The sequence below is a fragment of the Pantherophis guttatus genome, chromosome 7 (genome assembly GCF_059756535.1).
Source record: "Pantherophis guttatus breed Tessera chromosome 7, ASM5975653v1, whole genome shotgun sequence".
Taxonomy (NCBI): Eukaryota; Metazoa; Chordata; class Lepidosauria; order Squamata; family Colubridae; genus Pantherophis; species Pantherophis guttatus.
Genome location: NC_142069.1, coordinates 10,383,292 through 10,398,814, shown reverse-complemented (window position 1 = coordinate 10,398,814; position 15,523 = coordinate 10,383,292). Strand labels below are relative to the sequence as shown.

At 41.3% G+C, this 15,523-nt stretch overlaps 1 protein-coding gene across 7 annotated transcripts in view; it reads left to right on the top strand.

The window, feature by feature from the left end:
- The window catches only part of SOX5 (SRY-box transcription factor 5), a 1,038,733-nt gene that overhangs the window by 473,635 nt on the left and 549,575 nt on the right, over positions 1–15,523 (top strand). The window contains exon 1 of one of the 7 annotated variants that reach the window (XM_060688669.2): positions 5,744–6,269. The exons of 4 other annotated variants lie outside the window; for them this stretch is intronic. In XM_060688669.2, coding sequence (XP_060544652.2) covers positions 6,232–6,269 — 38 coding nt within the window. In that variant the 5' untranslated portion in view covers positions 5,744–6,231. Of the gene's footprint in view, positions 1–5,743; positions 6,270–15,523 lie in introns of those variants that run through there. 2 more of the 7 variants (XM_060688622.2, XM_060688702.2) reach the window with 2 other exon arrangements.

Below are 15,523 nucleotides of genomic sequence, written 5' to 3'. Positions count from 1 at the left end.
AGAGAACCGGTTGTTAAATTACTTGAATCCCAACACTGGAGAGACTGTTGTAACGTTGAATGGTTGCTAAGCAACGAGTCGTTAAGAGAGGACTAGCAGTAGTTTCTAAAGCATTTTTCTCACCCGCTTTAACATAAATCAGTGGAAAAAAAAGGGGTGGGTGAGATCTTCTCAGGTTGTCAATAATTTATGTACTAATCTATGCAGCACTTCATATTTCAAGTTTTGGAACACATGAGGATGTTCAGGGAAACATATGTCAGCCGCTCCTTAAACTAAATGCATGTTTTTCTGTATATGGACCCACGACCCTGATAATGCTTGATCTTCTCTAATCTTGGAAGCTAAGCAGGGTCAGTTCTGGGTAGTACTCAGGAGATCATCTGGGGATACTAGTGTTGTGACCCAGGCCCAAGTAAGTAGTAGGAAAATCAGTCAGTGAAAAAACAAACAAACTTTATTCTAACAGCTGAGAATTACTTCATTCCCAGCGTCGTTCAACTAAATTAAAGCAAATTCCTCCCAAAACAAATTCTTCAGTCCTATCAAAAACTTTGGTCCAATTAGGCAAACTGCCAAAGGTCTTTCTTGGCAAACATTCAGAAGTCACAGATACAAAAATAAATACAAGATGTAGACGAAGACGAAGCTACCAACGTTATTTTCCGGCAAAGCCCAAACACCGTTGCTGGTCTGTTTTAAGCCTTATGGGAGGGGCCAATCATCTCTTGGCCCTACTCCCGAGTTGTCCTCTTTGCTTGAGCTGCTCTTGCCTTCTGGCAGCTCTTCTCATGCGTGCATTAGGAACAGGCTCCTCCTGTTCCTCTGCCTCACTCCTATCAGTCTCTGGAGGTTCCAGAGTCCGCACCTCACTCCCCGATGGCCCTGGCCCCATCTCTGCCTCTGACGCAGAGCCCTCATCCGGGCCTTCTCCAGCCTCCAGGACTGGTCCATGTTCTTCCTCAGCCTCCTCACTGTTTGACTCCATTGCCAGCTCCGCAGGCTGCTGGCAGACCACAACAACTAGGTGCTATAGGCTTGAGAGGCAGTTTGGTATACAGATCATCCTGGACTTACAACCGTAATTGACATCACCATTATGGTTTTAAGTTATGAATGGTAGAGTTGATTTCCTGGTCTGGTCTACCTATTGGAGCTGACAGGAGGAGGTGGGATCATTCTGCATACCCTCTTGAGTTTGTACATCATCAAGGCAGGATATAAATCTGATACTGCAGAATTTTTTTTAAAAATGAACAACATCCACAGGAACTTTGCTGCTTCCATAAGCTTTGATATGGTAGGTATAATTTGCTTGCTTGCTTGCTTATGTGCCATCAAGCCAGTATTAACTCTTAGCAACAACATAGGTAGATTTTTCCCCATGAAGATCTGTCTCTAATATGGTCCTTCAGCTCTTTCCATAGTGCCTCTATCACCACTGTAACTGAGTCCATCCACCTTGGTCTTGGCCATCTCCTCTTAGAGAGCACTGCACACCAAGACAAGACACAAGACAGTGTCTTGTGTCACAAGACAGACACAAGAACAATTTTTTCCCTAACGCCATCACTCTGCTAAACAAATAAGTCCCTCAACACTGTGAAACTATTCACTAAGTCTGCATTACTATTACTATTAATCTTCTCATCGTTCCTATCACCCATCTCCTCCCACTTATGACTGCATGACTGTAACTTTGTTGCTTGTATCCTTACGATCTATATTGATATTGTTTCCTAGTATGATTTGATTGCTTATTTGTACCCTATGACTATCATTAAGTGTTGTACCTTATGATTCTTGATGAATGTATCTTGTCTTTTTGTATACACTGAGAGCCTATGCGCCAAAGACAAATTCCTTGTGTGTCCAATCACACTTGGCCAATAAAGAATTCTATTCTATTCTATTCTTCTCTTTTCTTCCACCTTTTCCAAAATTATAGCTTTTTCCAGAGAGCTAGGTCTTTACATACAAGTAGACCTTGACTTACAACTATTCATTTATTCATTCGTTTAGTGACTGCTTGAAGTTACAACAGCCCTGAAAAAAGTGACTTACGACCATTTTTCACACTTACAACCTTTGCAGCATCCCGATTGTCACGTGATCAAAATTGGCAAACGGACTCATATTTATGACAGTTGCAATGTCCCAGCGTCATACGATCACCTTTTGTGACCTACTGACAAGCAAAGTCAATGTGGAAGACAGATTCAGTTAACAGCATATTACTAAATTAATAACTGCAGTGATTCACTTAACAACTGTGGCAAGAAAGGTTGTAAAATGGGGCAACAATTGTCTTGCTTAGCAATAGAAATGTTGGGCTCAATTGTGGGCCTAAGTCAAGGACTACCTGTAATGTATTATGGTTCGGTAGTGAAGGTGTGCAGGCCTTCAAACTCCTTGCCACCCAAAATATTTGGATAGGAAGTTTGGTTACATTTTTTTAAGGGAAAACAGTGCCTCTTCTGGCTCCAGCCTTCTTCAGCAACAGACAAGAAACAAAATTGGAACCCTCTAGTGAGGAAACCTTCCCCAAATAGTAAGTAGAGCATCTTGGAGCTGGGGCAAGGAGAATGGATGGAGGACAGCATCAGCGCAATAGCCCACCATCTTTGCATGTCCTCTGTTCCTTGAGAGTTTCCATCCACAGGTAGTCCTCGACTTAGGACCACAATTGAGCCCAACATTTCCATTGCTAAGCAAGACAGTTATTGACTTTTGCCTCATTTTATAACCTGGCTTGCACAGTTTGTTAAGTGAATCACTGCAGTTTTTAAATTAGTAACACGTTGTTAACTGAATCTGGCTCCTCTTGACTTTCCTTGTCCGAAAGGGTCAAAAGTTAATCACATGATCCCGGGACACTGCAACCGTCATAAATATGAGCCAGTTGCCAAGCATCCAAATTTTGATCATGTGACCACGGAGATACTCCAATGGTTGTACGTATGAAAACTGGTCCTAAGTCACTTTTTAAAAGTGCTGTTATAACTTCGAACGGTCACTAAATGAATGACTGTAAGTCGAGGAGCCACCTATGCATTGAATAGACCGTACTGTCTTGGGAGGGCGGAGGTGGCAGAGTGGTTTGCATAAAATTTGGCATCTTACATCCAGAGTCATTACCTGATTACATTCCAGCCTGCCAAATCATTGTATGAATTATTTGCAAACAGCTATAGTAGCCAGGAATGTGCTTGCAGAAACAGCAGAATTGCCTCGCTGTCTTAAATTAAGACTACGGAACTCCTGCGATGCACACAGCCTTCGTGGACAGCTCCTCTAACTCTCTCAAATTAATATTTGGGGGTGAGAAACCCACAAGAATTGTGGAGCAACCTCTAGCTGAGAGCCAGCTGGTCGTAGCGCTTAAGACTTAGGAGGAAAAAAAACACGAGAGACCAAGGATCTTGCCTTAGACAGAAAGTCAGCTGGGTGACTGTGAGCCAGCCTCTCCCTCTGAGCCCCATGAAGGTGGCAATGGCAAACCTCCTCTGAAAACCTGCCAGGAAAACTGCAGGAATCAATCACCAGGAGTCGAAAACAGACTCCAAGTCACACAAACACACAGCCTCTAGTTACATCCTTACTTTTACGAAAGTGGGTAAGCGTAGCCTTAACATAAATATTAAGCGAAGCTGTCTTTGTAGAATAAAGAATTTCATGGAGCAGTGGAACAAGAGAAATGAACAGAGGCATCTCCTTCCAAATTGAAAGAGGTGATTATAAATCATGATATTAGTATGGTTTAAGTCTGGCTTGGTGATGATTGTAACATGTCTACCCATCCTCCTAGTCCTCGGTGGCTTCTCATTCCTCAAAAGTTCAGTTCTTAGGGCTGGACTGGGGACCAAGGCAACTTTGAAGAGTTTTGAGGAAAGGGGAGGGGGGGTAACATGGATTATTTCTCCCCCCCCACCCCCCCACCTAACCCACCCCGCTTGTGGGAAGGGTGGCAGTGTTGCTGAGCTGTTTCGTAGCACTTTGTGGGCAAAGCAGTGAAACCGACAGAGTGAGTGACAAGTTGTTTACAGGTTTCCTTGAAGGGGCCTCTGGTATATTTCAGTCTGTCAAAGTTGCTTTTCTTTCGGTAGAACAATGCGTGATTGTTGTGTAGGGTAGAGATTTTTTTTTTTTTCCCTTTCCCTGCACAGAGTGAGAGGGAGGCTTTTTTTCCCCTTCCTTTTTGAAGACTAAGTGTGTGGCGGGGAATAATACATGTATGTGATACTCACACGCACAAAGTATTAATGCATTACCATTCGATGCAATAAAAATATAATTCGAGGAATGCAAATTGGATACATCTCCAGTCTCTCTCTTCTCTTTTCTTTCCTTTTCTCTTTCTCTCTCTCCTCTTCCTTCTCTCTCACTCTCTCTTTTTCTCTGTCCCTGCTCCTCTTCCTGATTACACTGAGTGGCTACGTTCAGACAACACACCTCCCCAAATCCATGAAAGATCTACTTGGTGTATTTTGTGCAACATGCAACGATGCCCCCGTTTGTTCTATGATATCTTAGCAAGTCCCGCAGACCCAACTTGTTGCAATAATGCATGGTTCACCCGTGCAGTTCATCATCTAGATTGAGCCTTTTGTGAGAATGCAGCTGATGAGTTTGTTGGTTGGTTGGTTGTTTTCCTTTTCTTCCGGTTTCTTTTAAGGCCACATCATCTCACCCTCAGACAGATGGCCACGGACAGAAAGAGTAAAGTGAAGGGTGTCTAGCTGGTATGGGAGATTTATTTATCTATTTATTTGCTTGTTTGTTTATCAAATTTATATGGGATAAAAAGTAGTTCACCGAATCGAAAGGTTGTTTTTTTTTTTTGTTTGTTTTGGTTGTTTTAATGGTGCGAGTGCACACCTGTGCGTTCATTTTCTGCCTGAGCTCACAGAGACCTAGATTGGCAAAGAAGGAGGGAGAAAAAAAAGAAAAGAGAGAGAACTTTATATGCGATGCATATGCATCATTCTAACACTGCCTGTCTCCATCCCACAGCATTCTCGGGGAAAGTGAGAATGGCGTTAAAAGGGTTTGATTCTGCTAAGCAGAATTTGCTAAGATTCCTTGAAGAAATTGACGGGGGGGGGGGGGCTGTTTGTGTCTCCGAGTGCAGTTTGTGCAAACTCTTTTCTCCTTCGGGGTATAGAGACGCCCAAACATACCCACTTTTCCAACTTGATGCCCGCTCTCCTTGAGAAAAACAAAACAAAACAAAACAACCTAACATTTCCAATTGGCAGAATTTAAAAAAAAAACAAACAATACAGCCCATGTCTGTATACCTGTATTTGGCCCCTGCCACACTCTGAAATAGAAGGGAGGAGTTTGATCCTAACTCCAAGTATTGATTTCCTCATTGTGTCTATTTATGCCTCTGTCTGTGTGTGTGTGTGTGTGTGTGTGTGTTTTGTGTTTGCATCTCTAGGATGCATGTGACATAATTGATTTTAGCAAGGAACATATTTGATCACCGGATTATGTACTGGCCAGAGCGCATTTTGGGACAGTGAGGCTGGAGAGAGAGAGGGGGTGGAGGGAGGGAGGGGGGGGGTGGAAAGCAAGAGGGAGGGCCTTGATTTATTTATTGGCCGTCCGAAATTCGGGGAGGGGGGGGGAGAAAGCCCTCCAATTGAACTTCTCCATTGGCTTGTGATCTTTGATCCCGCTGGGGAAACTGAGCCCAGTTGTAGGTGGAGGATCTGGATGGCAGGGCTGGCTCGGGTTGGGGAAGGGAAGAAGGGGGAGACTGGAAAGACCCTCTCTCCGGGCGAAGCTCCCCCACCCCACCCCGCCTCCATTCCCTCCCCCGCCCCCCCCTCCCTCCGCTAGCGGCGACTCCGGCGAGAGACGGTACCCAGCGAGACTTTGCGGGCAGACCGCAGCCATGTGGCGCTGTTGTGGGGGGAGCTAAGCGCACCGTCTCCTCCAGCTAAAGTGCGCGCTGCCCCTTTAAGAGACTGGTCAAGGAGTTTGAGCTTGAGAGAGGGAGCGAGCGAGCGAGCGAGCGGCGGAGAGAACCACCTATTCGGTTTGGGAGCTTTGGATCCACTTGACAGGTTCAGTCGGAGGCGATCGCAGGAGGCTACCGGGTGTCAAAAAGGGAGGGGAGGAGAAGAAGAAGAAGAAGGAGGAGAAGAAAATCGATACATTCTCTTCTTTTTTTTCCCCTCCTCCTCCTCCTTTTATTTTTTATTTTATTTTATTAATTCCAGCATGCTAACTGACCCTGATTTACCTCCGGAGTTTGAAAGGTGAGCTACCGCATGCTTTTTTTTTTCTTTCCTTTTCTTTCTTTCTTTCTTTCTTTCTTTCTTTCTTTCTTTCTTTCTTTCTTTCTTTCTTTCTTTCTTTCTTTCTTTCTTTCTTTCTTTCTTTCTTTCTTTCTTTCTTTCTTTCTTCCTTCCTTCCTTCCTTCCTTCCTTCCTTCCTTCCTTCCTTCCTTTCCTTTCCTTTCTTTCTTTCCTTTCTTTTTCTTTCTTTTCTTTTTTTTTTCTTCGTCGGCTCTCCGCCGTTGCTTCCTCTCGCCCTGGCCGTGGGTTTACGGGGGGGGGGGGGGGTGGGAATGGGAATCGGGGGGGGGGGTTTGCGCGGATGGAAAAGCGGCGCACGGGGGGTTTCCACAAACTTTCCCTCCGGGCCGAGTTCGAGAAGCGAATTCGACAAAACGGGCACTGGTAGCACTCGGGGTGCGTGTTTGTGTGTGTGTGTGTGTGCGTGTGTTTGTGTGTGTACCCTCCTCACCTTCTCCTCCTCCTCCTCCTCCTCCTCCTCTTCCCTTCCCAGCATGCAACCACCGGCGCCGAGCGCTACCGATCTGCCTTCGCAGCTGGTTCTTTTTGCATTTCCTAGCGCGCTTCTTCGCCTGCCTGCCTGCCGCCGCTTCCCCGTCGCCTGCCCCCCCACTTTTCCAGGTCTTTTAAACTCATCTAAAGGTCCTGAAAGCGACTTGGGCTGAGATGCGGACAGGACGGCTGCCCGTCACACCCCCCCCCCTCAATTGCTCCCGCAATGCAAACCGGTTTCTCTGGTCGCCCCCCTCCCACTCCCTTCCCCTTGGTCCAACAACCTCAGCCTGCCGGCTTTCTCTACCACCCCCCCCCCCCCAGTCCTTCTGAATCCGTCGCCTGCTGGTTGCAAATCCTGCTGGTCTCTTTTCCCCCTTGGGGGGAATTGGGTCTGGAGGGGGGGATATTTTGCCCCCTTTCCCCCCCTCCCTCCCTCCCTCCCTCCCTCCCTTTCCGCGAGCCGCTGTGGCAGGGGAAGCGCTTCCTGGGATGAATGGGGGGGGGGAAAAATCGAGGGAGCGGAGGCTTGAAACTTCCCGTCCGGAGCTTTCCGCCGGGATGACGGCGGGGGTTGGTGGTGGTGGCGGAGAGGAGGAGGAGGATGAGAACCCAAGTTTCAGATGAGCCCAGAGTTTGGGGGTGGGGGGTGGGGGGGTGCTTTTTGGTGTGAGGGGACGGGGTGAGATTGTTGCTGATGTTGGGATTTAGAGGCGGGGTAATTTGGAGGCAACTTCACCAAAGTCCTTGTGCGGGATGAATAGCAGCCGGCGGAATAATTAGATGGCAGGGCGCAAAAGGACAAAATAATAACAATAATAATAATAATAATAATAATAATAATAATAATAATAATAATAATAATAATAATAGTAATAATAGTAATAATAGTAATAGTAATAATAGTAATTGTAATAGTAATAATAGTAACAACAACAACAACAACAACAACAACAACAACAACAGTTCCTAGGTCCTTGGTTAGGACTCGAGCTGCTGAGCTATTAACCAGCCTCAAAGGCTGTGAATCTCACTAAAGATTAACTCATCATCATCATCATCATCATCATCATCATCATCACCATCATCATCATCATCTTCCTTCGGAGGTGATTCCTGCAGCTTCGTCCCCCGCGTGTCAGAGATCTTCCCCCCCCCACTCCCCACTCTAATTTACGGTTTATTTGGGTTGCCGTCTGTTTCCTTACCCTCTTCCATCAGAGGACACACTTGCCAGAGTTTTTAACATTCCTGGAGAGTGTTTATTTTCCCCCATAAATCTCGACTTTTTGGGCAACGAGGTCTCCAAAGAGGGGTTTTTCAAACCGCGTTGGCCAGTTCCTCGGGGTGAATCGGGGTGCTTTCTCCCTTCCTACCTCCACTGTCCCCTTCCTCTCCTGCCCCGTCCCCTTTCATTCTTTTTTTTCCTGCTAAATCTTGCATGTATATCTTGTTTAGCTGTGAAGAGTGAGAAACTTAGGTCTTGGAAGTAGGGAAAGAAAGAGAGAGAGAGAGAGAGAGAGAGAGAGAGAGAGAGAGAGAGAGAGAAGGAAAGAAAGAAAGAAGGAAGGAAGGAAGGAAGGAAGGAAGGAAGGAAGGAAGGAAGGAAGGAAAGCCAAATCTATCACCGCTCTCCTCTCACACAAAAGTTTCATGAAAACTACCTTCTGCATAAACATTTGGTTGCAACTGAGCCTGTAGTGCAAGCTAGGTGATAGACCAGCTGGTGAAAAATATGGGAAGTCAAGCTGTTCAACTGCTGAAGTGGGTGAATTCTATAGTAAAAGGCAGGGAGGTGGGGAGGAGATTTTAAGAAAGGAGAGGAAGTGCAGGGACACCGTGCAGAAAACGCTCCTCGCTAAATAAAACACAATAACCAAGATCTGAATATATGCAGATACACGGCTATTACTCTATTTCTGAATTTGTGGGGAGAGAGGGGGAAAAAAAATCAGTTCTCAAGCTGACTCAGAAAACACCTTGGACGGGAGCTTCTGAGCTCCTTCCAAGGTTTTTATTTGATTCAATTAATTCCTCTCCTTTGTTGAAAATCTCTGACATTTACAGCTCCCTCCTCCTCCCCCCCTTCTTAATATTGTGATGGGAACACACTTGGAAGAGCTGAAGTGTTTTTCTTAGTATTCCCTAAATTAACCTGCGGATAATCATTTTCTTCCTGACAAGACCTGGAGAAGTATTTTGCCAGCTCTGTCCAATGCATAAAGGAGAGGCTGGCGGAGAAGCAAACGCAGGGTGTGTGTGCTTTAACTTTTTGTACAAGTTTAATAGGTGAGGCAGATAAGAGTGTAAAAGACATGCTCTGCTCCCTATTCCTCCCCACCCCAAGCACTGTTGGTGTACTTTCTGTTTTAAAGAATACGACTTCTTGTTAATTTGAAAGCAAAGGCTTTGAGCATAGGGAAAAAAAAAAAAACTAAATTGGTCTCTCTCTTTTTATAAACTGAGGTGTGCATTCAGAAATTGTACTTTATTAATGCTCGGGAAGGGCCGAAAGAAGGGCTGATTAGAATAATCTACGGGTTAACTAGTTTTCACAGACATAAGTCTATCGAGCTATATTGATAGCAATATTATTATTATTTTTTTTAAAAAAGAAAGAAAATAAATCTTGCCGTCTAATTCTTTTTTTTTAATTTATTTACCATTTTCCATCTGTGGTTTAAGCTAGTAATCCAAACCAATATCTCTGTTAATCATTACCATTTGTTTACATTCTCTGTGTTTGACTGTAGTTGCATACACATGGCAAAGTGTATAGGACAGGTTGTGGATTTTATTTACTGCAGAATGTGTACAATTTGCAGGGGGGAAAAAAACCCCAAACCCACCCCCCTCCCCTTTTCTTCAGCCTGGCTCACTCCAGCTCTTAATGGTTTATTTTTTTTAAAAAAAAATGCATTTTGTTAAAGTAGTGTTTTCACCTGTCAGAATAAGCTAGCTATTTATTTATTTATTTATTTATTTATTTATTTATTTATTACATTTCTATACTATATAACAATATATATTATAATTGTTATAACTATATAACAAGCTATAGCTTGTTAAATGTCTTAAGGCCCATTTTACATATATTTTTAAATAAAGCTGCAAGGAGTAAAAAATGTATAATTCGAGGAATTTTGGTTTCATTGTCGCTTATCAAGTCATCTACTGTACTTTTTGTAGGAAGAAATTTGTTTCTTTCATTTCTCTTCAGTTTGGACAGAATTTTAAAACTCTTAGAACTTATCCTTAACTTTGTGAAGAAAATTCGTGGCTTTCATAGCAAGGGACCTTATTCAGTTTAAAAAAAAAAAAAGATCTGAGTACTGCTTTGGTTCCCATGACTTTCTTTTAACTTTGATCACAGAGAAGCTTGGGATGAAAACTCTCTAGAGCATCCGGTGAAAAATGAGGCAGAAATCTGGAGCAATATTTACAATAACTCTGTTCAGTTTTGTGAATTTCTCTGTCCGACTGATTGATTTAAAATCAGGATAGGCTTAACAATTTTAGGCAAGCTGATGATCCCAACATGTGTCTGCATAATTCTACCAAAATTTTAGAAGATGCTTCATACAGCCCAAACTACATATACAAACTTTGAAATTGCAACACACTGAAAGCTTCTAACTGGATCAAGCATCCCATTTCTCTGATAGATGTAATTGTCGTATTTCATGCTAGAGACTTTTTTTAAAAGGCAGCCATTCTAAATACAGTTAAAATAAGTCTAATTAAATGAGCTTGTTCTTAATTCTATGTAAAATGCATAGCCTTGTGCTTTCTAATTTCCTTTTTTGTCTGCAAATAAGATGGTGCCCTATAGCAGTCTAATGTGGACAAAAGTCCAAGTAAAGTTTTGATTTCTGTAAGCAGTCCATAGAGACAATCTGTAACAGCATCCACACAATCTAGAATTTATAAGAATGATTGTGAGTTGAAAAATGCCTGTCATGAACTTTAAAACTCTTCATAAATTCTTGTATATTGAAATAAGAAAAGAGAAAGGGGATACTTAATATTCCTGGGTATAGGCAATGTTAAATTCATGAGCTATCCAGAGCTATATATTTATCCATGAATTAGTGCAACTTTGTGGTGAAAGGTAGACTCTTCTCAAACTAAAGATTAGAGAACTAGAAGAAAAATGGTATTTCAGGAGAAATAAAACTTAACATTTTGATTGGCTTGCTCTAAAAAAAAATGACGAAAGCTAATTTAAGTAACATCTGACAGGGAAGATTTAAGATTTTCTTTCTTTCTTTTCTTTTTTTTAAAAAGATCTTAATTATGGCACTTTGGAAACAGTGTTCCAAAATGTATTCTTTTAATCTTGGTCTCCCATTACATTCAACACCAACAGGAAATATAGGAAAGTAGGCACTGCTGAATCACTCTCTTGCAAAGAATATTCTGCAGCAATTGTACCCAATCTAGTGCTCCCTAAATTCACAAGTCTCATCATCCCAGACAGCAGGGGAATAATAGCCTAAGCGATCTTACGGCCATCAGCATAGAGAAAGTTGTACCGAAGGCTTTCCTTTAAAAGCCAAAGCTTCATATTATCAACATTTTACTGTTGTTGTTGTTGTTGTTGTTGTTGTTGTTGTTGTTGTTATTATTATTATTATTATTATTATTATTATTATTATTATTATTATTATGGTTAGGCACACACTCAGCCAAATGTTTAGACAGATTTGGCATTTTTATCTACCTATCAAGTCCTTTCCAAGGATCTGAATGATGCTGATGATGTTGTTGAATTATGGTGTTAAAAAGTATTCTGGCAGGATGCAAACTGTCCCAGGTAGAGCTGCCTTTTGCAATGGACTGATGGTAATTGTGTCAACTATCATTATTATTAATTTTAGACCAAAGCACTGAAGTATACCAAAAACTGGGAATAGCTACAAACTTCCATTATGGCTGAACAGCATTTGTCCTATTTGATGTGAGGAGGGATTAATGCTTTTTTTTCCCCCAGTCTGTTTGTTTGGCACTTGCTTTGGACATGATTTCACCACACTTGGTTTTTAGGATCTCTAGGAAACACGTTGGATGTACAATTATGATTGAGGTTGCTGTTTGAAGCCTATCCTTCCGAATGAAGGTTTCAGTAAACTTGTCCATTGAGGGGAAATAAGGAAAAGCTGAGCTGGAGTTAACTCCGAGGATGAACTAAGAAACAATTTCTGTAGTGGAACGAACCTTGTAGTGTTCATTGTCAAATGTCAAACCAAGTGACTACCTTGTCCTTGGTCTTCAAAGAGTTACTGGGAGAAGGAGAAGGAGAAAGAAAGGGGTGGGCAGTCTCTCCTTTAGCTTCAAGCCATCAGTCTTTAAAACGTTTGCCCGTGAATACGGTGTGCATTGGTACTTTAAGGGAGGGAGGAAATGTGGTTCTTTCCCCAGCTTCTGATGTCCATTGCATAAGGAAAACACAGGAATTAGAGCACACACACCCTAAATTTAAGCACCTAACACACACACACACACACACACACACTATTGATTTGGGGGGTGAGGTGTTAACACGCGGTAAGTCTTACAGACATTTACTGGTTCTTAACATCTTCCTCCAATTTTGGAGTGGTAAGTTCAGCATCCTTGTAAAGCTCAAAAAGGAGCCAATTCCCCAAATTCAGTTCATGTCGAAACGCTGTAATTTTGTTCTAAAATGACATTGTCAAAATGACACTGTTTTTTTTTTTTCCTAGTTCTTCTACTCCTCCAAAGCCTTCGCTGAAGGTTTTGTTTTAAGCAGGAGATTTGGCAAGCCAAAAAATATGTTTTCTGTAGGACATTCCCCGGTGCTGTTACTGCAGACCAGCACAGCGGAATGCTAAAGGCAGTTTTCTAGCCAAAGTGAATAAAAATAAGCTTGATTCCCTTGCAGAATTCGCTCAAACCTCTTCCTCTTTCTTCTTCTTTCTCTAAATTTGCACCTTTCGTTAAATATTTTATAAATTATATCCTTTCCTAACACTTGGGATTTATAGATTTAGGCCAGCCGGTGAAGAGGGAGGGGAGATGTTTGGAAAACTTAACTTTTTGTATTATTTAAAACAGCAACGACTGCACCAGAGGGATGCTGATGTCCAAATAGGCAAGTCTGCCTTTCTGTGTGAGTTGACTGTGTGTGTGAGTCGACTATGTATGTGTGTGTGAACTGAAACAACTCATTCTTAAAGGCACTGAAATCCCTTCAGGGTTCAATTAGATATTTAGTCTGCTCGTGATTGGTCTGCATGTTCTATCTTGAGGATCGTTTTAAGTTTGAGGTGGTCCCGCAATGCCTAAAGCTAATCAACCACTAGGGGGGGTGTTTGAGAGCAGAGTAGATAGGACCACACATCCTTGCAAATCACTCCCTCACCTCACTGGGTTCCTAATCGTTGCCAAGTTGAGAAGCTCCTTGGAAGGTGGCGTGTCCAAACGGTACAGGTTATAAATGTGGTGGAGTTGCTTGTCATGCAATAAATCTAGATGAGAGAAGAGTTACAATTGTGCAGATTGCCTTTTTTTTTTCTCTCTTTTTTTTTTTTGGGTGATTTGCTGTGCTTGGGTTGAAAAAGGGCAAACTAACGTCCCACGGTGGCATTTGCGTGGCGCCCTCAAGACCTTGTAGTAAAATGTACCCCATTTTTAACCCTCAAGAAAATGAAACAAAATTGTCTTCCTCCAAAATCTGCTAGGATTTGGGTTGGAAAACTTCTGGACTGTTTTTGTCTATTTTGCTTTGTTTTCCAGTATGCGTGATATTCCTGGCTACTCCTGACCATTTTATCGGTTGGAGTGAGTGAGCATAATCAATGCCGAATGTGCAGATACGTTACAATAGCAAAGGCTAGTAATTTTATACCTTGGAAATAAGCAATGTGTCCGAACACATGTGCAATTGACAGAGAAAGATTTTTGGCATCCCAACCTAACACCTGTATGATGGTAAACGGGCAGCGTGTGCTGATAACAGTAATTGTGGCACCATCCATCAAGTAAAATGGAACTAGCCAATCTGGCTTTTTTATCTGTTGCAAACCCATTATTCACAGAATCATTAATTCAAGGAAAATATAAGCTGCATTTTAGAACCAAGTGACCAACAATATATGAACCAATAATTAATTCCAGTTTCACCTTTAAAAAAAATAAATCCTTAAGCATTATATTCCAATAGTTGACTTAATGATATAAAGATATAGTGGCATGTTATTCAATGTATGTCTCATTGATTTCTATAAGAAAGTTAGTACATAAATCTTCCCTTCCTGTTCCCCTTTTGGGTTATAAATTTTGTCTTTTATATATCACATTCATGATCTTAATTTAAATCGTCTTCCAAAAGATCACAGAATTGCTGATTTTATTTTTTCGTGGGATAAATAGTTTAGCAAAGGTTTATCCATTGCTGTTCTAAACAGTTTAAAAGGTTTTCATTCCATTCAAATCCGGGCATCTCATCAGCTTTATTACAGTCTGCTTTTTCATTTTCTTTAAATTATGCACTGTTCTTTAATATCCTCCTGCCGTTAGAGTAAACGTTATACATTAGGTGGTGTTTTGTTTCATCATCATTATAGTAAACTTTATATATTAGGTGTATTTTGTTTAAGTAACAAAATTATTCATAGAATGTAAGAGGAAGGTCAAGGGATTCAGCAACAAACTTAAACCAGCAAGCCTCATTTATACTAACAAGAAACTTCGAAGTTTCTAAAATGCAATTGTAGATATATGGAATCACATTAGAATATAGTAGGTTGTATTCACTAAAGTTTTATTTGAACAGTTGTGCTGCTGCCCTAAAATTCCTGTTTCTGGGACACTTTGACATACTGATTCTAAGTTGTGAAATAGCGTTATGCAAAGCCTCTGTATCCACAAATAACAACTTTCTTTCCCCTAATATAATAACACCACTCCATACTATTGTAATGGTGTGAAATTTGGCCTTGATTCTCAACAACAATGGAGTGCTAGTTCTTGTATCTCATCCATTTGTGAGAGACATGGAGCTCCTTCAGAAGGCCAGACTCATTTTGATGGAACTTTTAATTATGAAAAAAAAAAAATCTGCAAGTTATCTGTTGTTAACATTTATTTATTATAATGGACACTTCAGAATCCTTTGGGTTTTCAATGTTCTATATTGCTTTTAATATTTCAATGGTCAAATCTTTATGTAGTCACCATTCTTTTCTTAAAAGGGTTTTTACATTTTCAAACTTACGAGATATATGAGGCTTTAAAGGTGTTTATATACACATATAGTACATAGATGCCATACTTCTCTATATATCGTGAATATACTTTTGTTAAACAAATAATTAGGATGGATTTTCTAAGTTGCCGTGGAATGCTGCATAGATTGTTTTAAAATACAGTCTTCCGTTCTCCCCTTTATAAATTCTGTCTTTAAAAGAAATCCCTTTAATTCTGCAAATTCTCCTGAACCTTATAGTGTCTGTCAACATTTAGGAAATGTTTATTTTATTTGGGTGGATAAAGCTCCGTTTATGCCTATTAATAATTTATACGCATGAAGAGTAGATGTTATTCAAAACCAATCTATACCATAAATGATATGTCGGCTTTTGAATGGGAGTTGTGTTCCAGTTATGCTTCTTTTCTAGATTCACTATGCAGTTTTTGGTTAAGTAACCCTTTTTTGACACAGTAAAAACACACACAAATATACAAAGGATGTGCAGATC